Below are 27,435 nucleotides of genomic sequence, written 5' to 3'. Positions count from 1 at the left end.
GCTCTAGCTGGCATAAACGGCATATCCTGTTGTTTGCTGGTATCCCTCTGAATCTACAGTCTCAATCTCCAGCTGATGTGACAACGTGCGTATCTGACCAATGGCACACCGCAAACCATGAGACATATGTGTATCCATGTAGCTGGGTCGAATCACAAACCCATCTCTTGTGAGGTGGAGAAGATGCTCTCTATAGAAAGCCATCTTCATGCCCAACTCCTGTGGCGGCTCTATCCATGTCCTCCTGATATCCAACTGGATCAGGTCCTGACGAATGAGTCTAGTAATCTCCACCCGTGTAAGAGACATCGAGGGTGTCTGAAGAGAGTACTGGAAAGGGGGCAGCCTGTCCATGGTGAAGCCATGCATCTGAAACCATGATGTCATCTGTGCATACCAGAAGTGTTCCCCTGAAGAGCTAATTGTCTGGAAGACTCAAGGGCCAATCTAGCATATCTGTCTCTAGTAGTGTCCCACAAGCTGTGCACAAAGGAGACTGATCTGGTAAGCGCCTCAATCTCCATAGGAGGGGCAGCTAGCTCTGCTCAAATGATAGCGTGGGGTACGGAGGCCTTGGCTCTCATCAGTCAAGAAATCATAGATACCAAGGGCCTCTCCATACGTCTCCAACCATCTTGGCCTACAGAAGGTACCCATATCTGCATCGCATACAACATGGCTGAGGCTACTAAAGTATCAAGGAGCCATAACTTTGTCCGAGGCTCTTGGAACTGAACCTGCGAACACATCCTCTCCAAGCCTCCCAAGGCCGCATAAGCTTTACTCAGTCTAGGCTCTGCTGCTCTCCCCAAAGAAAACCTCGGCCCAGTGAAGACAAACCCAAGGTAAGTTTATGCATGTGTATACTCCACAATCTCCTGACCATATGTGAAAGTCGGTGCTGATATCCTGATCCACTGTGGTGTGGTGTTAAACACCATAACCTTGGTTTTACCAAGGTTTACAAACAATTCACCATCCTCTGCAAAGCTGTGTAATGCATCCAACTGTCGCTGGATACCCTCTGGTGAGTCAGAGATCAAAACAATATCATTAACATATAACAACAATGGGAGCCACGTCCCTGCGAGCTGGGCACCTCTATCACCCTCTCTGTCAATGTAATTAGACACCTCATCAACATACATACCAAATAGAGTAGGAGACAATGGGCAACCATGTTTCACCCCAATGGTGGAGTGAACTAAATCAGATATCCCCTCCGAGGTGCATACATGTCCAATCATTGATCTGTATAGAGCCATAATCCCCTAAATCAACACTATGGGCGCCCCCATCTCTTACAGTCTGCGCATCAATCGAGCTCTCGGTACCATGTCAAATGCTTTGCGGAAATCCACAAAGCTACAATAAATCCGTCTCCCATGTGACCTGTCGTCCTCAATGATGGCTTTGATTGTCAGAATATGATCAAGAGTGGAAAAACCCCTCCTAAAACCGGCCTGGCCCTTTGCTTGTACACCCTCACCCTCTGCCCAATTACTCAATTGCTGCTCAAGAATGGATGCATACAACCCTGCCAATGTGTGCCCAACCATAATAGTGCGGTAATTCCCAGGCTTTGTAGGATCACCTGCCTTGAAGATATGCACAATAGTAGGCAACCTCCAAGTCTCAGGTAACCCCTCACACATGGCATGATTGAACAACACTCCAAGAACCTCTACCAGCATATCTCTAGCATGTATAAAGTGCTCTGCTACTAGACCATCATGATCATATGCCTTGCTGGTCCTCATCTTGTCAATGGCTCTCTTTACCATCTCATTGGTAAAGAAGGTGCTGGTAGGTGGGCATTGCTCTGTAGGATCTGGAAGGGGGTCCTGTCCAGGAACTGTATATAACGATGTCGCATACTAGCCCCACACATTAGGAGAAGTAATCACGGGGGGAGGGGAGTGCTCATGAAAGAATCGCCATGCCTCTCTTGAGTCTCTACTCAAGAACAACTGATACAAGCCTTGCTCCATCTGGGCCAAATAAGCTCGTTTCTTCCGTCGCAGCGCCGGGAAGCAATCGGAGACTGTCTGTAAGTGATGACTCCTAAAAGAAGATCTCTCTGGAGCTGGGCTCTCATCTCTCTGCACTCCTCATCATACCAACTATTCTGGGGCATGCTCCCAGAATGTCGCCTCCGACCCCGTTGAGTGTGTGGGTATGCCTCTGATGCTGCACCATGTAGTGTCTCAGTCAGTAAAGTGGTGCACTCCTCCACTGAGAGACCAGGACTAGGTGTGCATAGACAGCTATAGATCTCCTCTGTATAAATCGAGTCAGTCTCTGGTGTAAATGTATAACGGGTATGTGACCTGCCCCCTGATGTCTGGGCTGTACTATACTGAAATGAAATGGACAATGTCAAAAGAGCATGATCCACTGCTACACCCACTGGTCTAGCTCCCACTATGAAATCTTGAATACAATGAATAAAGCTCGGCTGTGCCATAACATAGTCCATTGTACTGGCCCCGTGTTTGTCTGGAAAGCATGTGAAGCTGGTTGCTCTAGGAAATCACTGTAAGCCATTAAGTATGGCTAACCCATGTGTGGTTGTCATCTCCGTGAGGTATCTCCCATACTCCGTTTGCTCTCTATCATGTGAGCATCTATCAAGCCCCAAGTCACCCAAATCCAGCTCTCTAAGCATCTCATCTAAAGTGTTGTAGAAGACTGTCTGAGAGTTACCCGTTCGGGCATTGAAGTCCCCTAGGAGGATGATATCACCATCCCTAGAAAACTCCCATATATCGTCATCTAATAAAGAGAAAGGCGATTGCCCTTTGGGTGCAGCATATACTGACGTACTAGGGGGGAAGTAACATATGGCAATGTATAGAAATCGGCCTGTGTCAGCTCTCAACCTCACCCACATGTATCTAGCATGATCATCTCTCCGTACAATATGTAATAGTGGCTGTAACTTCTCCCTAAAGAGCACTACTCCTCCTCCTGAACCTCTACTCCCATGCTCAGATCTCGCGACTGTCCTGTGGGCTGTCTCCCATCTGTATCCCACCACATGTGGCATAAACTGTCGAGGGGCCTGATGAGTCTTTGAGAAGAAAACAATGTCCCTCTCTCTGAAACTATCCTCAAAGGCACCAACATCCAACCTCATAGATTCATTACAATTCCAAGTAGCCATCTTCAGTGTGGTCCCATATGTCTCACACCATCATGTATTGTGCCGCTCTACAATCACCACCCGACCATCTCTGTAAAAGGCCGTCTTTCCCTTCTCCCTTGCCGCCGTAATCTCTGGCATTACCTCTCTCATACACGCAAGCTGTGAGAGAGTGAGATCATCACCTAGGAAAATACCTATCTTCTTGAGAGTAGGCCTCTTTTTCAGAAATTTCTTCTCCTCTTCCAAGGAGGGGAAGCGTAGTATGAGAGCTCTCTCTTTTGAAGATTCTCCCGAGCCACCACTCTTCTTGCCCACTCTCCATGCCTTTGTGTGTGAAGGCTTGTCCACCCCCATCATGGATGTGAGGAGTGTGACCTCTTTTTCCACATTGTTTATGTCCTTGAGGCCAGTTACCCTCACATGTAGTGTCCGCATCCTCCTCCTTTGTTCCTCTTCGAGGGTCATGTTTATAAGAGTGGGTATACAAGAAGCTTCCTTACCTTTCCCTTTCTTGGTGACCTCAATCCATTTTTCGGCCTCTTCTACTTTCTTTTGTGTTGCGAGATGACCGCGGCCCATGACTTCTTCTCCTCATCTTCCTTGATAAACCGTATTTCTTCTCTCATGGTATTCAATTCTTCCATTATGGATGGCTGAATTTCGCCTTCTTCGAGCCGCCAAGAAACGAGGTTGGGTGAGATTGGGCAACGGTGTCTTCCGATCAGAGCTACACAATGGAAACGGTCTGCAGGTAACTTAAAGGCCCAAAGAGTCGCCTTTAAGCTATGTCACTCCCACCATCCGTAGGCAATGCTCATGCTGTGCACTGTAGGGTTTTAATGTGTATTGATTTTGATCAATGAGACCAAACCATCATTAACAGATAAATGGTACAAGCACATGAATATGTTTGATACGCCATGAAACATCTTGAAACATGGCATATTTAGCCAAACAGACTGCACTTTGGCTATAACAATTGGCGTGTCATTAGGGAATTCAAGCTCATTGAGTAGGCGGGCTAACCATATGGCTTCTTTGAAAGCCTCAGTGACTGAAATATATTCTGAAATATATTCAGCTTCAATAGTAGAGTGCAACTATTCTCTGAAGTCTAGAGCACCATGAAACAGCACGTGTTGTAGCAGGCTTGGACACCCCAAGCGAGAAATCAATAGCAACACACGAATAGAAACTTCAAAATCACTGAACTTTAATAGAGAGAGGGAGAGAGAGTCGACACGGCATGGCGGAGTTTTGCGCCCAGAAGCATTGGCCCCAAAGATTGGCGCCCCTTTCAGTATTTCTTTATCATTGATCATTGAAAAGTACAACTCCCGAGAGACCTCTGCTCTCATATTCTATGTCTAGATGCTCTGCAAAGTGAGGCCGCAAGGGCTCTTATAAACAGTACAAGGGATGCCCAAAAGCAGAGCCCCAGAAGCAATCAGTTCAAAAGCACTTTTTCCCAAAAAGCATTTGCTCTCAAAAGCTAGCGCTGAAGACTCCCAAAAGCAGCCAACGTAATTTGCGGAAATCCGTATAGTGTCACAAACTGGTGGCGTGGTTGCCCGGTACACACACATCCTCCCCGCAATGGACAACCCCGGAAATGATCTAAAATGCTGACGTGGCTGGCTGTACGGCAGCCCCGGAAATTGCGGCGCCAATTGCGGAAAGCTGACACGTGGCAGGCTGTACGGACACCCGCTTTTTGCGGCGTTTTTGGCGGGCAATCTTACGGCAGATTTTGGGGATTGCTTTTGCTTTATTCCACGCAAATTGGAAAGAGAGAGAGAGAGAGAACTCTTTTGCTTTGTTTCCTCTCAAGAGAGAGAGAGAGAGAGAGAGAGAGAGCTTGTGAGAGACAGAAGGCTTTTGCTTTATTCTAAAAGCTTTTGATTTTCAGCTTTTGGGCTCTGCTTTTAGCATCCCTTGTAAACTCTTTAAATAAGTAGTTTGGGCTCTCACTTCTCAAAGCATCTGGACGCAGAGTCTGAGAGTGAGTCCCGGCTACTCGCTTGTACTTTGAGTTGCAGATTAATACAAAAAGAGATACCAAAAGGGGCGCCAGTCTTTGGGGCCAATATCTCTAGGCACGGAACTCCGCCGGGCCAGTGTCGAATCAATTGTAAACTGTGAACTGTTTTGAAGTGATTATTTGTGGTGTCGCGGTAGATTCTCGACTTGGAGTGTCCAAGTCTATTACAGTGGCACTTATGGCTTCAGGCAAAGATCAGTCGACTTCCTTTGCATCCGGAGATGTGGGAAGAGATCACAACGAAGATTCACGTGAGGAGTACGGTCCACCTCGGCCTACTCAGGCGGAGCTCGAAGAGATGGAGCATCGACGATTGATCGGCGATGCAATAAAGATGATGCTTAATTTTGCGAAGGACTTGAAATTTGCAAAATTTATGAGCCAGACTTCTTTCGATGAGGTGCATGCAGAGTGGCGGCAGACCACAGAGCCACCCCTCAAACCGGCCCTGAAGGAACCTCCTACTCTGAGGATGTACACAGAGCAAGAATTAGAAGAGGTGGTTGATGCACGAATTGCTAAGCTTTTTGACGCGCAGAACAAAGCTAAAAAGCATGACAAAAAGCAGAAGAAAGGCGCTAACTTCCCGGGTTATTTGGGTCGTCAGTCTACATTTGAACGGCAAGAAAGCAGAAGAAGCGTGTTCGATTTGAAGGAGTACCTAGTTTTTCTTCTTCTTCTTCTTCTTCTGCGAGTTCTTCTAGCTCCTTTGACTGGAGCTAAGAAGACAGAAAAGGGAGAAAGAGAAGCAAAAAGCAACGCTTTGCAAAGGGCAAGAAAAATGCAAAGAAGCCTAAATCTCGTCCCGTGGTTGACAGTTCTACAGAGGACTCGCCTTCAGATAGTTCGGACTCTGACGACAACTACTTTTATGCAAAGAAGAAGATTTTTATAAAGCCAGCCAGCATGACTTTCTGGAAGACAAAAGCAAGAAAGTTCGAGAGTTTAAGAAATTGGACAGTCAATTAAATTTGACACGTTTTCTGGTTATAGAGATGCTTCGAAGGATTTGTCTTTTATATGGCAGTTTGATATAGCTTTCTCAGAAGGGCGTTACTCAGAGCACTCTAAGATTCGGAGAGCACTCTAAGATTCGGAGAGTTGCCGGTCCACGCTTCTATTAAACAAGACAGCGCGAATTAAATGGCTGAAATTCAAAAGGCTTTTTATTTCTTCTTGGCTGACTCGAGAGTAAAAACGCGACATACGAACTGCTTAGAACCATCTACGGATGACCAAGAAGGACACAGTGGACGCTTATTGCGAGAGATTCTAGAGCTCTTTTCTACCCGCCTCTTCATTTAAGAAGATCTCGTTCAAGGAACAGATTGAGCGGTTTACCTTGGGTCTTCCTACAGAGATCTGAGATCATTGCTTGGAACAAAAGTCAGTTTCCATTCAGGAGTTGATGAGTCATGCGAAACGGGGTTTTGCCATTCACTCAGGCAGTTTGACCTACCCCACAGATGAGATCATGATGCAAAGGGCCGAACAGACTTCGACAAATGAAAGTGGGCTGAACAGACTTCGACAAATGAAAGTAGAAAGAGGAAGAGCAATCCAGAAAAGAAAGAAACGGATGCATGACCCAAACTTACTCCTCAAGAGAGGGCGGGCTACATAAAGGAGGGAAAGTGCTTTGGATGCGGGGAAACTTGGCATATCTCCGCGAAGTGCCCTAAAAAGGCACAGAAAGAACAAAACGACAAGGACAATGAAAGGCTTGAGAGTTCGAGAACAGCTGAGGAACGTTGAAGAAAAGGCAATATGAGAACAGGACTGGTTCCAGATTGCGTGGGTACTAATCCCAGCACGATGGACGAGAGTACTGAACTTTGCCGAGCTTGGGGCAAAGTGAAAGACCAAGAAGCCTTGATTTTCTTTGATGGAGGAGCCAAGGCAAACTTCATTTCACCGAAATTGGCGGCACGGCTCGAGATGACTCCTAATCGGATAGGACCACTTGCAGAGGCAGTTCTAGGGGCACCCGGTAGGGACGTAGCCATTACACCTGTCATTGGCAAACTTTGGTTGCATTGTCAGGGGTATTTGGGGCATGAGGACTTTTACATAATGCCTTTGGAAGGTTGTGATGTTCTCTTGAGAATTCCCTGGTACCACAAGAACAACGGCATGGTCGACTATCGGGCGAGGAAAGCGACTTTGACCACAAAGAAGGGCAGAACCATTGTACTCGATGTAAAACTTAAGGGCGAGTCTGTCCCTATTGTATCGGCTTCGGCCATTTCCAAATTAATGAAATCCAGTCTGTTTGTTTACTTGATCTTTTTGAAAGAGTTAAGTGATGAGGATAGGATAAATATGTCTGAACTTCATAAAGAACGCCAAGATTTTCTCCACACTCATTATGATTGCTTCTCAAAGGGCCTGCCAGGAGAGTTACCACCAGCTCGTCATGAAGATCATACCGTTGATATGATACCTAGAAGCACACCACCGAACCGGCCACCTTACCGTGTGAGCCGAGCCCAAAACGAAGAGATTGTGAACCAAGTGAAAGACCTCTTGGAAAAGGGTCTTGTCCAGCCTAGTACTTCACCATACTGCTCTCCAGTGTTGCTGTTTTTGAAGAAAGATAGATCTTGGAGAATGTGCATCGATTATAGAGCTCTCAACAACATCACCATCAAGAACAGATTTCCGATTCCTAGAATCGGTGATATACTTGACCGACTTCAGGGATCCTCGTGCTTTAGCAAGATCGACTTGAAAAGTGGATATCATCAGATCCGAATCGCCCCGGGAGACGTCTACAAGACAGCCTTTTGGACGACTTTTGGGTTATTTGAGTTTTGGGTGATGCCTTTTGGCCTAACCAATGCTCCTGCGACATTTAACCGGATGATGGACATGGTTTTTCGAGAGTATGGACTATTCATTGGTACTTTCTTTGACGACATCATTGTTTTCTCCAAGGATGAGGCAGAATGTAGAGTACATTTTCTTCAGGTCTTTCAGGCATTACGGGATCACAATTTGAAGAATGTGTTAGGAAATATGACGTAGCTAAGTAGATAATTGAGTAGGTTACTTAATGGAGAGAGAGAATTTATACACACAAGAGATTATAGAGTAGAGAGAGAGAGAGAGAGAGAGAGAGAGAGAGAGAGAGAGAGAGAGAGAGAGAGAGAGACGATATACGTGGTTCACCCAATCTGGGCTACATCCACGGGAAAGCAGCCACTTAATGGCTTTAGTGCTTCAAACAAGATGTAGGTTACAAAGGGATTATACCTTTAATAGAGCTTCCGCCTTGCTTCACTCTCACCACCTCACACCCACCTTGTTGCATCAACTTCACACTATGAAATGTGTGTAGAAATGGCCTCCTTTTATAGGCCAAAAGAGCTGTCTCTCATGAGAGAGGCAACCATGTGTAGATAAGTCCTAATTGGACCCTCCAATCCACCCATGTGTGGCCGCCCTTGAGAAGATAAGTCCTCCTTTGAAATCGGCCACCGGCCATTGACTTCCGACCACTTGCCACCGGTCAACCGACAAAACGACCGGCCGTTTTCCGACCACTTTTCGGCCGCTGTCCGGCGATAATAATCCGACGAAAAGGAATATTTCGACTAGCCGTGAAAACTTTGGTTTCCGGCGAGTGATTTTGTTTTTCAGCGAGTGATTTTTCTTCACGTACGATGGCTTCTTCTCATAATGGGGGCCTTATAAATGTGCGTTTTTAATACAAAAAATTACAAGGGGTAAATCAGGCTCCATACTTAACAATCTCCCACTTGGAGATTGGTCTCCAAACCAAACCAAACCTGTGACTGCTTTCCATCCTGGCTTCTTATCCTTGAATGTCAATTGAAGATGAGCAAAAGCTCACTTCTCCTTATTGACCACCTTTGTAAACATGTCTGCAGGATTTTCACTTGTATATACGTTTCCTAGTTTTAGTTGTCCCTCTTTCAAAAGAGTGCGTATGAAGTGATATCTTACCTCAATGTGCTTTGTCCTTGAATGAAAGGCTGAGTTCTTCGCAAGATAGATAGCGCTTTGGCTATCACTATACAAAACACAATTGTCTTGTTTAAATCCAAGCTCTTCTAAGAATCTATGAAGCCACATAATTTCTTTGCTTGCCTCTGTCATTGCTACATACTCTGCTTCCGTGGTAGAAAGTGAGACCTCTTTCTGCAGCTTTGAAGCTTAGCTTACTGCTGTGTTTCCAACCATGAAGACATAGCCAGTAGTGCTCCTTCGAGTGTCTTTGTCACCTGCCATATCTACATCAACACACCCTTCTAGAAAAATATCAGTTTCTCCAAAATATCCCTACTCCTAAAGATTTTACCATCTTCAGGATTCCATAGGCGATACCCAAAGTCACCTTCTCCATAGCCAATGAAGAAACACTTTTTGGACTTTGCATCTAGCTTTGATCTTAGGCTTTTATCTATGTGCATGAAAGCCTCACACCCAAACACTTTGAGAAATGGATAATTCACGAGTTTACCTGTCTATGCCTCTTCTGGAACTTCCCCATCCAATGCCGTTGAGGGTGATTGGTTGATTAAGTATACAGACGTACTTACAGCTTCCGCCCAAAGCTCAAGCGGTAGGCTTGCATACAGCCACATGCTTCATGCTCGCTCCATGATTGTGCTATTCATCCTTTCTGAAATCCCATTTTGTTGAGGTGTCCTTGGGGTTGTCTTTTGCCTCCGAATACCATTGCTAGCACAAAAGCTTTCAAAAGCTTGGCTGTAATATTCACCTCCATTGTCGGATCTGAGGCATTTAACCTTGGTACCTACTTCATTCTCCACAAAGGCTTTCCACCTTCGAAATATGGAAAATACATCGGATTTATTCTTCATGACATAAACCCATGTTTTCCTAGCTGCATCGTCTATGAATGTTACATAATACAATGAGCCACTAAGTGATGGTGTACTTGCAAGACCCCAAACATCAGAATGAACCAACTCAAGTTCTTAATTTTTTCTTTCATTTCCTGATTTTTGAAATTTTATGCTCTTTTGTTTACCATAAACACAATCTCCACAGAACTCTAAGTCCACTTCTTTTAAACCTGGTAGAAGCTTCTTTGTGAAGGATTTGCATTCCTTTGGTACTTATATGCCTAAGCCGATAGTGCTATACCACACTGTCGACTTCCGTAGCTATTGCACAATTTGAAGAATTCGTTCTAACAGTACACAAGTAAAGTGTACCGACTTTTCTCCTTTGGCAACCACCAAAGATCCCTTTGAGATCTTCCACTGTTTGCTTCCGAATGCAATGTTGTGACTTTCATCGTCCAATTGTCCTGTAGAGATCAAATTTTTGTGAAGAGAAGGAACATGCCTAACATCTATAAGCTTCCATTCATTTCCGTTAGCAGTTTTGACACAAACTGTACCTTTGCCGACAATTTTACAAGCTTCATCATCTCCCAAGTATACATACCTAAAATTACCTTTGCTTGGAAATGTTGCTTGTGTGGTGTTGCATGGAATGAAGCCCCGGAATCTACTATCCAAGAATTAAACACATTGTGTAATGTGAGAATTAGAGCATCTTGCTCTACTTTACCCGCTCAAGACGGAGCAAGTCACGCACAATGTCAGTTCTTGAATGTTGAAGCTGCAGCAAGAAGAGCCACGTCAAGAAGGATTGCTGTTCCAAGAAGAAGGAGTCGGAGTCTCAAGCCAACAAGCCAACATCGGAGAGAGATAATTTACACACACAAGAGATTATATATATATATATATATATATATATATATATATATATATATATATATAGAGAGAGAGAGAGAGAGAGAGAGAGAGAGAGAGAGAGAGTACACATGATATACGTGGTTCACCCAATGTGGGTTACATCCACGGGAAAGCAGACACTTAATGGCTTTAGTACATCAAACAAGAAGTAGGTTACAAAGGGATTATACCCTTATTAGAGCTCCCGCCTTGCTTCACTCTCACCACCTCACACTTACCTTGTTGCATCAACTTCACACTTTTATAGGCCAAAAGGGCTGCCTCTCATGAGAGAGGGCAGCCATGTGTAGCCGCCCTTGCGTATATAAGTCCAAATTGGACCCTCCAATCTGCCCATTTGTGGCCGCCCTTGAGAAAACAAGTCCTCCTTTGAAATCGGCCACCGGCCAATTGACTAAACGACCTGCCGTTTTCTGACCACTTTTCGGCTGCCGTCCGGCCATAATATTCCGGCGAAAAGGAATATTCCGATTGGCCGTGAAAATTTTGGTTTCCAGCAAGTGATTTTTCTTCACGTATGATGGCTTCTTCTCATAATGGGGGCCTTACAAATGTACGTTTTTAATACAGAAAATTACAAGGGGTAAATCAGGCTCCATACTTAACAGAATGTCCATGAAGTTAGAAGCTTCTTGGGATTGTGTTCGTACTACAGGCGGGTCAGTAGAAAGTTTGCAGAGGTTGCTTCCCCTTTGCATATCTTAACAGAGAAAGGAGTCCCTTTCTCGTGGGGACCCACAGAGGTGACTGCCTTTCAAACTTTGAAAGAGAAATTGACTACGGGACCAATTTTGACTTTGCCGGACTTGCAGAAGTCATTTGAAGTATATTGTGATGCTTGTGGTCGTAGTCTGGGTGCGGTCTTGATGCAAGAAGGCCATGTCGTTGCTTACGAGAGCCGATTGTTCCCAAGGCCGGAATTGACAGCACAGATTTATGAGAAAGAGCTTTTGCAGTTATCCATGCTCTTACTCAATGGCGGCACTACCTACTCGGAGCAGATTTTACTGTCTTTATAGACCGTCAGAGTTTACGCTACTTCTTGTCACAGAAGCAGCTATCGAAAAAGCAGATGCGGTGGGCAAACACCTTGTCACAGTTTCACTTCCAGATTGTCCATGTGCAGGGACAGAAGAATTTGGTGGCAGATGCTTTGTCTCGGAAACCGTTGGTTCTGGCTATTTCCGCGATTCGTCATAGGAGCTTCGAGGATACGGTCGATCAATATGCCACAGGTACAGATTTTGCAGACATTTTCGCATAGATACGGGATGGGGAGACAGCAGCAGGATATTCCATTCGGGATGGCTACTTGATGAGGAAAACCATGTTGTGCATTACACAGCCGTTGAGGAAAAAGGTTATGACCGAATGTCACTGTCCGCCCTTTACGGGTCACCGCGGCATTGCTACCACCTTGAAAGGGGTAGAGAGATACTTCTTTTGGCCGAGACTCAAGAAGGATGTGGACGAGTTTGTGCACAGTTGCTTGGTATGCCAGAAGGTCAAGTTTGACGGGCATAAAGCACAAGGATTGTTACAGTCTTTGCCCATACCCACCCGCCCTTGGGAAAGTATTGCAATGGATTTCATTTTTGATCTCCTGAGAACACAGAGTGGTCACGATGGTTTCTGGACTGTTATTGACAAATTCAGCAAGCAGGCTCATTTCATTCCAGTGAAGAAAACAATCAAGCCGGATCACTTAGCGAGACTGTTTGTGGCCCAAATCTTTAGATTACATGGCATGCCCGAGACGATTATCTCCGACAGGGACCCCAAATTTACGAGTTTGTTTTGGAAGAAGGCAATATGGGAGAACATTGGCACGCGGTTGCAGTTCTCATCATCTTTCCACCCGCAGACTAACGGGCAATCTGAGATTGCGAATTCAGTGGTTTTAGATTTATTGAAGTCTTACATCTCAGATCAGAAGACTCAATGGGAAAAGTATCTAACTTTGGTGGAATTTGCCTATAACAACACGATACACTCTTTGACGGGAAAGGCGCTATCTGAGATTATTGAAGGTGCTGCGAAGGTTCCCCCCTTCTTAAGCACGAAAGATAAGATTTTTGAAGGTGATGAGTACACGCGCGACTTGGACACGGCTTTTGCCAAGGTCCGCGAGGCTTTGCAGAAATATCAGGAAAGACAAAAAAAGGCAACAGATCGCCATCGTCGCGATTTGAAATTGAAGGAGAATGATTGGGTGCTCTTATGTTTTGAGAAGGCACGCTTGAGAAAGAAAACTGGAAAGGAGAGGCTTTTCCCAAAGCTTAGTATGCGATACTACGGACCTTTCCAGATCTCCGAAAAGATAAATAATGTCTCCTTCCGACTGAAACTGCCTAACACTTGGAGGATTCACAATGCATTTCATGTTGAGTCGTTTGAAACCTTTTAAAGGTGATGTGCCCGAAGATGGGGAGCTTGATGAGCAACCCAAAGTGGAAGAAAACGAGGAGATCCTCGTTTCTGAACAGATATTGGCACATAGGATAGAAAGAATAAGGGTAAAATGATTAGGCGGTTCTTGGTTAATTTCAAGAACTATTGTGCATTGGATGCAAAGTGGATGGAGGAGGAGGACCTAGCAGATACTCCTCATATTGTGAACCTTTACCTTGATCCTTTTGGTTTAGCATAGTCGACTCCAAATGGAACCCCGAATTCAGGTTGGTCGCAGATATGGTGCAGTGGGTTGCACAAGAGGGGAGTTACTCCGCTCCTTTGTCAACAGATGCTTCGATTTTTTTGAATACTAGAGTCACTGATGTCTCTTTGAGCTTCAAGGATACTGAGAGCTGACAGTATTCTGCTGTATGACTTTATGAAATGGAATTCCGGATTATATGAAACTGATTTGTTCTTGACTTGTTTAAGTGCAGGAACTGATAGACGAAATGATTGCAACATTTTGGTCTGAATGATCTCGATAGACATGGTTGCAATAGGGATTAGTCAATCGGGCATCTATGAGGTCTTGAGTGGATCTAGATGCGGTTGCTAATTGCATTGCCGATAAATCATGGTCTGAGATCCGAATGAATGTTGAATGTTGAATGTGATTTGTCATGTGATGTGAAGTGACGTCCTGTGATGTCGTGTGATGTGACTGTCGATTGGTACATGTGCTAGATGTGTGTTCCTAGTGCGTCGATACTAACAATCAGTGTTTGCTAAGATAGTTTATGGCTTTTGTCTGTTTTGCAGGCAAATCGAGGGCGATTACAATGCTTTCAAGAGGGGGGTATGTCACAAACTAGTGACGTGGTTGCCCGATACACACACATCCTCCCGCACTGGACAACCCCGGAAATGATCTTAAATGCTGACGTGGCTGGCTGTACGGCAGCCCCGAAAATTGCGGCGCCAATTGCGGAAAGGTGACACGTGGCAGGCTGTACGAACACCCGCTTTTTGCGGTGTTTTTGGCGGGCAGTCTTACGACAGATTTTTTGGATTGCTTTTGCTTTATTCCACGCAAATTGGAAAGAGAGAGAGAGCTCTTTTGCTTTATTTCCGAGAGAGAGAGAGAGAGAGAGAGAGAGAGAGAGAGAGAGAGAGAGAGAGAGACAAAAGGCTTTTGCTTTATTCTAAAAGCTTTTGATTTTCAGCTTTTGGGCTCTGCTTTTAGTATCCCTTGTAAACTCTTTAAATAAGTAGTTTGGGCTCTCACTTCTCAGGGCATCTGAAAACGCAGAGTCTGAGAGTGAGTCCCGGCTACTCGCTTGTACTTTGAGTTGCAGACTAATACAAGAAGAAATACTGAAAGGGGCGCCAGTCTTTGGTGCCAATATCTCTAGGCACGGAACTCCGCCACGGCCAGTGTCGAATCAATTGTGAAATGTGAGTGTTTTGAAGTGATTATTTGTGGTCGCGGTAGATTCTCGACTTGGAATGTCCAAGTCTGTTACATATAGCCTGCCACATGGCACCAGCAACACAAAATGCGAAAATCCTTATAGCCCTACCACGTCAGCATCCGTACGATCTGCCACGTCAGCATGTTAACGTATTTTGCGAAAATCTCTTTCAAGGTTCAAGCTTTTGTTTTTTAGGGTTTCATACCCCACGGCCGGTTGTCACGAGGACGTGGCAATTGCTAACCTTCGTTGTTGGTTTCTTTCCAATGAATTTTGTTTAATTTTTGAGACCCTCTTTTTGAAGTTGTAAATGGTCGGACATTGTATGGCCAATATGAACGGTAGTTTCACCCGCAGACGGAAAGTTGGTCGGCACTGGAACTCGTAAAGTAAAAGGATGTCTAGACTTAGTTCAAGATCATGTAGGTCCCCTCGTCGCACTTAGCAAATTGGTGGATACTAGGAAGTGAACTCAATAAAGGCATAAAGTCAAGGTGGGATCACCAACAGAAAGTATCCGACAGTTGGGCCACATTGCACTTTTGGATGCGGTCCCAATGAGGATAGATGGTCAGATGATCAGTGGGAGCCCAACGGAAGCATCTCCTAAAAATTAGGAAACTCCTAAAAATTAGGAAACTGCTATTTTGGGCCATGAAATGTGTTCGCATCATTACCTCCGGTATGACAAGGGGAACATTTTAGTACTTTGCTGCAAAGTCAATTGATGCACCAGTTTTGAGAGATTTTTAAGCAAGAAGCCCAATGCGGGGAAATTGCATGCATGAGTGCCAAGTGGCACTTTACGGTCAATTTACCAAGTTTGGGAGAAGAGACTCGAGAGCTCGTAATTGACTTTCTGGAGAAGTTTTGGAGGCTGTTAACTATGATTTTCAGCCATTTCTCTCCATTTTTTAGCTTCCCATGACTTTGCCTAGGTCCAAGGAGCTCATTTTCAGCATTGGAAGGCGTCAGATGCGTGTTTACAGGGCTGTTTTGCTGCGTTTTCAGCGATACGCAGGTTTTGGCAGCCATGGAAATCTTCCCCTTTTTGCATCTATTTGTTCACAGATGCATTACAGGTCAAGGGCAGAAGAGGGGGCGCTCAATTTATGCTGGGAGGATGCTTCATTGAGAACCTGTCATCACAGGTTAAGAGCTATGGAGTGCTTCCTTTCCCTCTCATGTACAGTGTGGTGCCAGGAGTGATGCCTTGCACGCTACGCACTGCCCTCTCTCTCCCCTACGAGCAGTATGTTATGCCCCACTAGTGGGCTTTTCATTTGACCAATGTACAGTTATGTGAGTTCATGCGCGATTGCCGAGGCAAGAGCCTCTTGCACAGGTACTGGATTAGCTAGCGGCTAATCCCCTGCAGGTACAGGTGAATTCGGAGAGGTTTCACGCCAAAAATCTCGTCCGATTCAAAGGGCAAGTAGCCCTACATGTGCGGGAGCTCGAGGTCTTGCTACAGATGCGACCGGCACGCGAAATGGAGCCCAAAACAGGGAATTACAGCCTGCTGTGTATTTTTGCAGGTTTAGGATTTCGGCCCCATACGGACCCAAATACCCCCAGGAGGTTTGGGGACGCAAGGGGATCGTTGTACAGGTGAACTGGCGCATTTTCGGGGCAGAAAACAGAGAATTCAGCGTGCTGCAGATTCTCGCCAGGTTTTGCAAAGTGTCTGTATGCGTCGGGAAAGTCACCTATTGTGTGGGGATACTGACCGTGAAGCGTCCTAGTACAGTTATGTTGCCGAAATCGGGCCAGAACAGGTGTTTCTTAGTCTAGATTGTGCGGGGTAGCTTGTGGGAGATCACAGGTTTTATTCCCTTTGATAAAGAATAAAGAAATACCGAAAGGGGCGCCAATTTTGGGGCCTACAGGTTGTCGGTGTCTGCTCGGAGCATTCTAGCTTCCGAGACGTGTGTGTGATTAAGTGTTAATCCACGTTACAGGTTACCTTTGCAAAGTGCTCAGTGTGTGTGTTTAAAGTAAAGAATTTCGGGTGAAAGCCAACGCCTACCGCCCCACGGGCCGGTTTCACTGGTGCTTCATAAGTTCTTCGAGTTAGTCCGTTCAGTTTCTCTTGTCCACTCGGCCATTTCTCTGCCAGTTGGTCATGCCATGTTGTCACGAGGTTGTGGCAACCAACTAACCTTTATTTGTTGGTTTCTTTCCCTTGATTTTTCTTTAAATTTTGGGACCCTCCTTTTGAAGTCACAAAGGGCCGGACATTGTGTAGCCAGTCGACACTTGAATCCGAGCAGTAAAAGGGTGTCTAGGCTCAGTTCAAAGTATTCAGGCCCCCTTGCTACATGTTATTAGTCGGTGGGTAGTAGGAATTAACTCAAAAGAGGCAAACTGGACACGTGGCGGCTCCAGGAAAATTTACCAGACTCAACATGAAGAGGGGACGCCCAAATTGAGAGAGGAGGCTGATTTTTGAATAACTGAGCCTATAGTGTGTGTGTGTGTGTGTGTGTGTGTGTGTTAGAAGTGGGTGCAGGTGATCATAGCTTTAATAGAAAGCTTGCCTTCTCCCTTGCCTTATGTAGCGTGACGATTTGCTCTCGCGCATCTCTCTCTCCCCTTTGCACATATGGTAATGCCCCATTAGTTGGGCTTCTCAGATGACCATGTACAGTTTTGGGGGTTTTATGTGTGTTTGCCAAGGCAAGAGCCTTCTGAACAGGTATCGGATTAATCCCCCACAGGTACGCACAATTCCATTGTGAAGTATTGCGAAAACGGAGAGGAAAACTCGTCCCTTTCAAAGGGGATTTGTCCCATTGCGTGCAGAAGCACCCGAGACATGCGTAGAAGTGTTCACTCCGCCCAAAACGATCCAAAACAGAAAATTACAGGTTGCTGTGTTTTTCTGCAGGTTTAGGGTTTCTCACCTAAAGTGCAGGACATCGCCATGTTAGCCTTGGGAAAGCCTTCGGATGCGTAAACAGGGCTTTGGGCACCCGACAGTGTCAGAACAGGGAATTACAGCATGCTGAAATTGACCCGCAGCTCATTGGAAAGCTTCTAAATGGCAATGGAAAGTGTCCTTGACATGTACTTTTGACCTACAGAGGTTTTTGCGTCAATATGTTGGTGAAATTGGGTCAAAAACCTGCAATTACAGCCATGGACATGTTTGGACAGCTTGGTGAGAGTTAGGTGAAAGTGTTCGGATCGTCTATTCACAATAAGAATAAAGAAATACCGAAAGGGGCGCCAGTCTTTGGGGCCTATAGGGTGTCGTTGTCTGCTTGGTAGCGCTCTAGTTGCCAGACCGTTGTTTGTTTGAAGTGTTAATTCTAGTCAGGTTTATTCGTGATTCGTGAAGTTCCTCTGTGTCGTAAAGTTTAAGTAAAGGTAGGGTGAAAGCTTAAGTCTACCGCCCTACGGGACGGTTACACGTCATCACTTTGTGACATTTCCCCCTCGTGAAAGAATTGTAATCGCCCTCGATTACAACTGCAAAAGAAGCCAAAGGATAGAAACTTTCTTCATTAGACACTGACTCTATGTACTTGTGCACCATACTCCAATCCAGCACTTTTACAAAGACATCGGTCACTAATCAATCACATTTCTGTCGAGGGTCTCAGATACAAATCTCGATCGTTGTAACCATTTAGCAGTCACATCTAGGTCTGGCTTACTGATCTCTCGCAGATGTCTTGATTCACTAAATCTGGTTACTATCATGTCCGTCTCATCTCTCCGGAGAACAAGACCGAAATGCTGCAGTCCTTTCGTCTTTCAACATGCACTCAAAACACTACTCACGTGAGAGAGCACATGTAACAGATTCATTTCGGAATTCCCACTTGGAAGTACTTCTTTCATAAGGTGGTTCAACAAAATACTATCAGCCCGTCAGTATCCTTGAAATCACGGAGGAAATTAGTGGCCTTATTCCATCATGGTTATCTGTACAAAGGTTCGGAGTAACTCCCCTCTTGTGTAGTTCCGGGCTGCACGAGATTCAACCCGCTGATCATCGGGAACTCTTGAAATAGTCGAAGCTAGACCAAAAGCCTCAAGGTAAAGTTCCAAATCCGAGGAGTATCTTCTAGGTCCTCCTCCATCCACTTCACATCCAATGCCGGATAGTTCTTGACTAAGAACCGCCGTTCACTTTACCTCCCACAAAGTGGTGACGTAGCATGTGGTCGAACAAACCCTAGTGAAACTGAGAAACTTAAATGTTACAAGTTGTTCCAACTTATGGGGTCCCATCCGATGGGCCCATGGCACACTAGCCCTTAAGAGTAAAGCAAAGAGCGTAAATCACGAAGACCTGTTGACGTGGCGACACTGTAAGGATTCCCGGAATTCCCGAAAACATGTTGACGTGGCACAGTGTACGGAATCCCACGATCTGCAGTTCGTTTTACGGAGGACAACGTCGGCAACTTTTGAGGACCAGATGCTTTTGAGAACCTGAAGCTTTTCATGTACTGCTTTTAGAAGGCCAAGTGCTTCATTCTCCATTAGATTGGCTTGGGAGCACTAAGTAGAGAGAGGACCCTCGGACATTGTACTTTGCCAATCGTTAATATAAAAATAAATACCGAAAGGGGTGCGAGACTTTGGGGCCAATCTCTTTGGGCACGGAACTACGTCGGGCCGTGTCATCTCTCAGTTGTTTTAAGGCAAATTCTCTACTTGGGGTGCCCAAGTCTGTTATACGTGCCATGTCAGAATCACAATATCCTTGCAATTTTAATGGACCTTTTCCATGACACAGGCATTTGCTTTTGGTCCCTTTCAAGTACCTCTTTATGGACTTTACAGCATCCCAATGTGCTCTTCTAGGATTTGACATAAACGTGCTCACTACTCCCAATGAATGAGCAATGTCAGGTCTAGGGGCAACATAGCATACATGAGAGAGCCGCAAGCTGAAGCATACGGTACTCCCCTCATAGCGTTGGTTGCATCATCGGTTTTTGAGCAATCACTTGCGTTCAACTTCACGTGTGGTTGCAATGGCACACTCAAAAGGCCTAGCATCAGCCATATTAAACTTGTCAAGTACTTTTTCAAGGTACTTTTCTTGAGACAAAAACTACAGTTTCTGCTGCCTATCTCTCCTTATCCTCATGCCCAAAATATGTTCAGCTGAACCCCCAAATCTTTCATGGCAAAAGCTGAATTCAGCCTGTTTTTGAGAGGGTCAAGAGGTTCTCTTATTCTTTACGGACTAACAGCATGTCATCCACACATAATACAAGAATCATTAGATTGTTGTCCAGGTATCTCTTTTGATGTATAGACAATGATTTACATGGCTACGTTTGGACCCATGCCTAAGCATGAAAGTGTCAAACTTTTTGTACCATTGTCTAGAAGCTTGTTTTAGCCCGTACAAACTTGTTTTCGACATGCATACAGGCTCTTCCTTGTTGCTAGGGATGACAAAACCTTTTGGCTGCTTCATGTACAACTCTTCTTCAAAATCACCATGCAAGAATGTCGTCTTTACATCCATTTGATCCATCTCCAAATCCAAAATAGCAACCAGAGCAAAAAGAATGCGAAGGGTGGTCATTTTCACAACAGGAAAAAACACCTTCTCAAAATCAATTGCCTACCTTCTGTGCATATCCTTTGGCCACGAGCCTAGTTTTGTACTTGGGTTTGCCATTAAGAGTTTTGATTTTGTACACCCACCTGTTAGGAATGCCTACCTTTGGGTAATCTAACAAAATCCCAAGTATTATTGGCATGCAGTGCCTTGATTTCTTCCTGCATAGCCGTCTCCCACTTGCTCTTAGAATCACGATATGGCCTCTACATATGTAAGAGGCTCTCCCTCATCAGTCAACATAATGTATTACAAAGAGGGGTTAAATCTTTGAATTGGTCTCCTCATCTTGCTAGATCTCCGGACCCAATGATCTACTTTATTTGGCATAGGCTCGAGATCAGGCGGGATGACATCATCCTCGTTTATGGGCTGTTGTATTTCATCTTCAACCCTTTTTTTAGCATGTTCTCTTGGCTGTAAATGGCCTTCAGTGCATGCAATGGTTGTCCAACATCTCCTGGCTCAATAACCATTGGCTCATTAAGAATTTCGGGCCGTTGTGGTGCATCCTCATGCTCAATTTCAGAACTAATAGGTGGCTGTACATGCTGAAATTTGACCTTTTTAGAGTCAAGACATCAAAGACAACATTGTTCTTAAGCAGCTTTGCCTCATTAAATACATCTCGGGTGCGTAGAACCCTTTTAAGTTGAGGTAGCCAGACTCTATAGCCCATTCTTGCTTCATCTCCGTATCCCATGAAGATTCCTGTCATGGACTTAGCATCAAGCTTACTTCTCAACTCAAGCCTTACATGCACAAACGGCTCACAACCGAAAATGCGTAAGTGGTCATATGAAGCGGGCTTGCTAGACCAAACCTCTTCAAGGATGCCAGCTTTCAATGCAATGTGGGGTGAATGATTGCAAATACGAGCTGTAGTTTTAAGTGCCTCTCCCCAAAATCCTTCATACATTGGACCCTCTCACACAATACCTGTTATATCTCTCAGCCACACCATTAGACGAAGGACTATAAGAGACTGTTAGCTCTCTCTTGATACCATTTTCTTGGCAAAACTTAACAAAATCAGCAGATGTGAATTCATCCCCATTGTATGTACGCAAGCATTTCAACTTCCTACCTGTTTTGGTAATCACAAATGCATGAAAATTTTTCAAAGAAGCAAACATGTAACTTTGATTCTTGAGCAAATAAACTCATATTTTCCTAGAGAAATCATCAACAAAAAAAAACAAAATACGCAGCACCACCCATACTCTTGACATGCATGCTACACATATTAGAATGTACCAGATCAAGACGATTGGATTTGCGAGAGACGCGAGAGTAATAAGAATTTCTCACTTGTTTTTTATGTTGGCATTTATGACAAAAATCAAGCTTTTAAGCCTTTAGGAGAGGAAAGAACATCAAGTTCATTCTTGCTCATATGGCCTAATCTTTTGTGCCAAAGCTGTAAGTGAGACCCAATCTCTGCTATAGCAACAAACTTGCCTAGCAAGGCTTTGCAATGCAAGAAATAAAGTGTCCCCTTCTTTGTACCCACCCTTTTTGCATAGCACCTTATGTGAGCTTCCAAGTACCACCACCGAAAATGATGTTATGGCCATGCATATCAAGGTGTCCAATAGAGAGTAGACTCTTCTTGATGCCATGAACATATCTAACCTCATGCAAAACAAGTTCTTACCCATTATCAAGGGCCAAAAGAATAGTGCCTATTCCATCAATCGTGCAAGCATAATTATTTCCAAGATAAACTTTGCCATAATTGTCTGCATCAAAAGTGGCAAAACACTGCTAAGAGGAGTCACATGAAAAGAGGCACCTGAGTCCACTATCCAGGATTGGGACAAGCCATCACTGATAGACAGTAAAGCGTCAATGACATCACCCTTGGTGATCTGCACGTCGTGTGCATAATAAACCTGGGCATCCATAAGAGACATAGTGTCACTCAGAATATCATCTATGTCAGACAGTTCCTCAATTACCACATTGGAGGTTACGTTGACCTTCTCCTTGTTCTTGGAACCATTGGATATATCTGCCTTTCCATCGTTTTTCTTTTTGTGCTCCGCATTCTTTTTCCTTTCTTGCTCTTTCTTAAACTACCTGCAATGTGGCTTCTTATGGCCTTTCTGACCACATTGGTAACAAGTGACATGACATTTCTTCTTATGGCCTTTCTGACCACATTGGTAACAAGTGACATGAGATTGCTTTCCTTTGCTCTTGCTCTTGCTCCTTTGACTAACATTAGCATTCGTATCATCTGTCGTGCCTATAACCATGTTAGCCGAGGCATTAGCCTCATCACTTGCCTTTCGTCTAATTTTTTCATTGAGGATAAAATCCCTTACTCCATCAAAGGTAAGACTTAGGCTATTAGACAATGAGACCGAAATAGAAATTCCTTACTCCATCAAAGGTAAGACTTAGGCTATTAGACAATGAGACCGTAAAATAGAAATTAATAATTGCTGAAATTTCATCGATTTTTGCAAAATTTTTGCAAATGTTGTGCCACAAAAGGTTACACAACACTTCTAGCAGTCCCACTTCGAATTTTGTAAAAATCTTGAATTTATTAATTTTTGAAATTTTCTGCAAAAAATTAGAGCAGCTGAATTTTTCGAATTTTTGCCCAAAAATTTGGAAATTTTCATAAATTCAAGGTGCAAATCACAAAGTGATACATGGGGCAGCTATGTGCATCAAAATGCCCAATTTTCATTGCTGAATTTGACTTGTAAATGCTGAAATTCGTCCAAAATTTGACAAAAATCACTTGCTGTTCACAAATTTCCAGCAATTTTTACAATTCTCTAACACGAAAAAAATGCTCCCACTCAAGAGTGAAGCATACTTAGAGGTGCAATTTTGATACGCACTTGCTGTGAAAGAAAGGAATTGTAATAAGAGAGTCGAAGAGGAAACTTGTTGCCGGAAAGACTTCTTGCGATAAAACTTCCTAAAATGAGAGAGAAGGCTTCTCAAGGGTGTAGGGCTGAAATACTCAGCTGTTTGCGACGAACTCCTCGCAAAAGAATTTACACAAGGCTCTGATACTAGTTGAAAGAGGAGGTTTGCGAACCGAGGTTGGGTGAGATTGGGCAGCGATGTATGTGTGTGCAACTCGAGTGGCTTAGCATTGGTTTGCGAAGAAGAGCTACGATTTTATAAGTCCAAAAGACCTCGGAGTGATGAGGTTTTAAGGCCTTTTTTAAAATGGGCCATTTGGCCACTCGGACAACGTGAACATTGAAAAAATAGTCCAAGTGGCCCAAAGGCCAAAAAATGGAGTAAAATGCCTGTACAAGACCAAAATAGTGGGCCAAACATATACAAAAAATATGTATGTGAAGCTTTCCATCAGAGCGACACGGTGGAAACGGCCTGGATGTGACTTCTGGGCATTTATGTCCAACACTCGGATCAGCCTAGAGATCATGGATACAAGTGGTCTCTCCATGGATCTCCATCCATCATATGTATGGCCTGCTCTACTATGATGATCCAGGCTAGGTCCCCATATCTGCACTGCATAAAGCATGGTGGAAATGACCAATGTGTCAAATAGCCATAACTTAGTGTGTGGCTCCTCAAACTGCATCTGTGAGCATATCCTCTCTACTCCTAATGTTGCATATCCCCTCGTCAATTTCGGCTCTGCAGCATCTCTCATAGAGAAAGTAGGTCCACTGAATACAACACCAATATATGTATAAGAGTTACATACTCCACTATTTCTGTCCATATGTAAAAATAGGTGCTGATCTTCGGACCTATTGCGTTGTAGTATTGAATACCATCACCTTGATTTTGCCAAGGTTGATGGAGAGCCCACTGTCATGTGTATAAGCATTTATAGCATCTAGATGTCTTTGCCTACCCTTTGGAAAGTATGAAATAAGCACAATATTATCGGCATAAAGCAATAGAGGTATCCATGTACCTGATAGCTGTGCTCCTCTATCCTCTGCAGTCTCAATATAGTCAGAAATCTCATCGATAACCAATCCAAACAAAGTCAGAGAACGCGGGCATCCCTGCTTGACCCCAATAGTAGAGTAAACAGGGTCTGAAAGATCCTCAACTGTCCGTACCCTCCCTATAACCGTCTCATACAATGCCATGATACCCATATAAGCTCCCGAGGGACTCCCAAGTCATGTAGTCGTTGTATCAATTTGGCTCGCAGGACGGTGTCAAAGGCTTTGTGGAAATCCATAAAGCCACAATAAATCCTTCTCCCATGTGTTGTGCCCTCCTCAATGATCGCTCTTAAGCATGAAGATATAATCAAGTGTAGAGAATCCCCTCCTGAATCCAGCCTGCCCCGAACCTCATACACCCTCTCTCTTTGCCCATTTGCTCAACTCATGCTGAAGTATAGATGCATATAGCTTGACCAATGAATGGCCAATCATGATAGTGCGATAGTTAGTTGGCAGGGTTCAATCTCCAGACTTATAGTGGGACAAGTGTAGATGTACTCCAAGTCTTAGGAAACCCCTCACACATGGCCCTATTGAACATGAAGGCCAACAAACCATCAATATGATCTCTAGCATGTGTGAAATGCTCTGCCACTATACCATCATGATCCTGTGGCCTCCCTATGTGCAATCTTTTAATGGCTCGCCTCACCATCTTTGCTATGAAGAAAGTAGAAGTGGGAGGACACGGCTCTTTTTTTTTTGAGATCACACCTCTTGGGTGATCGGCTTTGTGTGCCCTCAAGCTGGGCGAAAGAGAACTGTACACTTCGGAGTGTGGCAATGGGAAAATGGGATGATTGGGAACAGATATGAGCAGGACTTCTGGACTTGAAGCTCTTTCTTAATTAATCTGCTCAAGCCACTTTATTTGGCAGCTCTAGGTGGTAAGTGAGCAATGCGGCAGGCTGGAAGCTCACGGAGGCTCATTCAGGCCCTATAGTCTCTATTATGGTTAGGCTGCCATTCTGGCTGTCTCAAGAGAGTCTGCCTACAGACCTAGAACGCGCACTCAGAGAACTCTACCTGCAAATTGTTTTGTCGATAGTCAGTATTGTACTTCAGTTCCTACTCCAAGGTAGCATAGTGTCTTTCGTCTAGTCATTTCAAGTTTTAAGCATGGAGTAACACTAATTATACCTCAGTTTTAAGCTTTTGTCCAATACAGCTACCAAATTTTGGTTATTACAGGTACCAGAGGGACTTGAAATGTGTGTAAAGTTAATGCTTCCAGGGGAGATAGCACTAGTCAGCAGTACATCTGAGTATGCCTATGACAAATTCAAACGGTATGCATTGTGAGGGTATTTCTTTGTGTTTCATGCTATTTAGGCTAGTCTCTAATATTGCTCATAATGTTGAAGTATAGACCAGATCTTGTTCCAGAAGGTGCAGATGTTCAGTGGGAAGTGGAGCTGTTAGATTTTGAAAAAGCCAAGGTTTGTCTAGTGATTCATGACTTGTCAACTCTCAATCAATATTATTGCTTCTTTTTGGGGGTGATAGTGTTCTTGTTTCTATTGAAAGTAACATCTTAGACTAGATTAACAGCTGTTTTTAATTGAAGATTGGCAAGGTTTCTGATATTTGGCAGAAGTTTTCAGTTTTGAATAGCAAGTTGGAAACGCTTTTTTCTTCACTATAGGATTCCAATTCTTGTGAAGGGGGTGTTTGGAAAATTCTTGTGACAATATTAAGGTGTTCACATCGATTGACTGCTGAGAAGATTAAAGGCTTTTACCAAATTGAAGTCTGCTCAAAGAAAAGAAAAATTTTCTTGGTTTTTTTTTAAAAGCTGGCATATGCCCTTTGTGATATGCCCTTTGTGACTTGATCTTTCATGACTTCTGATGTTTTCCAAAGGTGAAAGGTATTTAAATGCACATTGTGGACTGCGGCATGTCTCAAAAACATCATGATTATTATGTTCGTTTGCGTGTGTAGAGCTTCAATTATGAATGTTTTATTGCGTTTTTCCAGGATTGGACTGGCTTGACATTTCAAGAGATCATGAATGATGCAGACAAGATAAAAGCCATTGTGAGCACATTGAAGACTCACAATCTTTTGCTCTGATGATTTTTCTTTCTGCCCTATATTTTCTGGATCACAGAACTCTTGAATTCTTGTTGTATGCTCATTTCTACACGATCTCAGTTGAATATTATCTGTTGGTTCTATGTTTCCAGGGTAACAGGCTCTTCAAAGAAGATAAATATAATCTTGCAAAGGCAAAGTACGAGAAGGTTTGAAGCTCTAAAACCTTCAACCCCCCCGGCTGCCCCCCCAACCCAAACAACAAAAAAAAAACCTCTTTATTATTTCTCTTGGTGTTGCACAATATAATTGTCACATCCTTCTTAGCGAGTACATTTGATTTTCTTCTTTCATATACCCATATAGACGCAACTGGAATTATACCAACTCTGCTGTAACTTTTGACTTTAGTCATTTTGGCCATTGCTATCATATCTCTTATGACTCATAAGAGTCTTTCAAAGCGAGTGGTCAAATTTGCCTCTTGAAGCAGGGGGATTGCTTGCCGCATGTGTTATTACAGCTGCCCTCCTTAGGGGCTTGGTACACATGGAGGGTACCCCGTCCCTAATTCAGCCCCCACTGCGGTTCAGGGGGAAACCCCTTGGCAGTCAGCCCTTTCAAGCTCCCTCTCTTTTATACATCCATATCCAGATGGCCAGTAGCAAAAGAAAACCGTCACTGACGCTTCGACTCAACTAGATCGCATCCCCCTGCCCATCACAAGCCTATGACATGGAAATCCTTCCTGATGCAGGAAGTGAAGAAACTCTATTGAGTTTTTTCCCCCCCCAAGAAAAAATCCTTCTGTTACTTAATAAAACTGCCCATTGGACTACAAACTGCCCCAACAAGAGGGGGGACTACATCAGCATGAGGGGAGACGTTCCCAATGAAAAAAAGAGATGTGTACAATGATGGCTAAATCAGGATATGGGAGGAGGAAACAACCACACAGGTGGCCTGTAATACCATCTAGGAGCCCCATGGACCATGGTGTAGAAAGGCCCTGGACGCTAAAGT

The 27,435-nt window shown here is 44.2% G+C and overlaps 1 protein-coding gene and 1 pseudogene across 4 annotated transcripts in view; one reads left to right on the top strand and one right to left on the bottom strand.

Annotated features, from left to right (window-relative positions):
* The window catches only part of PAS1 (FKBP-type peptidyl-prolyl cis-trans isomerase family protein), a 128,824-nt gene that overhangs the window by 90,608 nt on the left and 10,781 nt on the right, over positions 1-27,435 (top strand). For all 4 annotated transcript variants that reach the window (XM_086514779.1, XM_086514778.1, XM_086514780.1 and 1 more), the window contains 4 exons: positions 25,567-25,664; positions 25,745-25,814; positions 26,356-26,415; positions 26,565-26,621. In XM_086514779.1, the coding sequence (XP_086370905.1) occupies positions 25,567-25,664; positions 25,745-25,814; positions 26,356-26,415; positions 26,565-26,621 (285 nt within the window). The remainder of the gene's footprint in view (positions 1-25,566; positions 25,665-25,744; positions 25,815-26,355; positions 26,416-26,564; positions 26,622-27,435) is intronic.
* On the bottom strand, positions 1,853-3,994 carry LOC147456246 (uncharacterized; annotated as a pseudogene).

The sequence above is a fragment of the Adiantum capillus-veneris genome, chromosome 6 (genome assembly GCF_014529385.1).
Source record: "Adiantum capillus-veneris isolate H3 chromosome 6, ASM1452938v2, whole genome shotgun sequence".
NCBI lineage: Eukaryota > Viridiplantae > Streptophyta > Polypodiopsida > Polypodiales > Pteridaceae > Adiantum > Adiantum capillus-veneris.
This window is presented reverse-complemented; position numbering and strand designations above follow the sequence as displayed.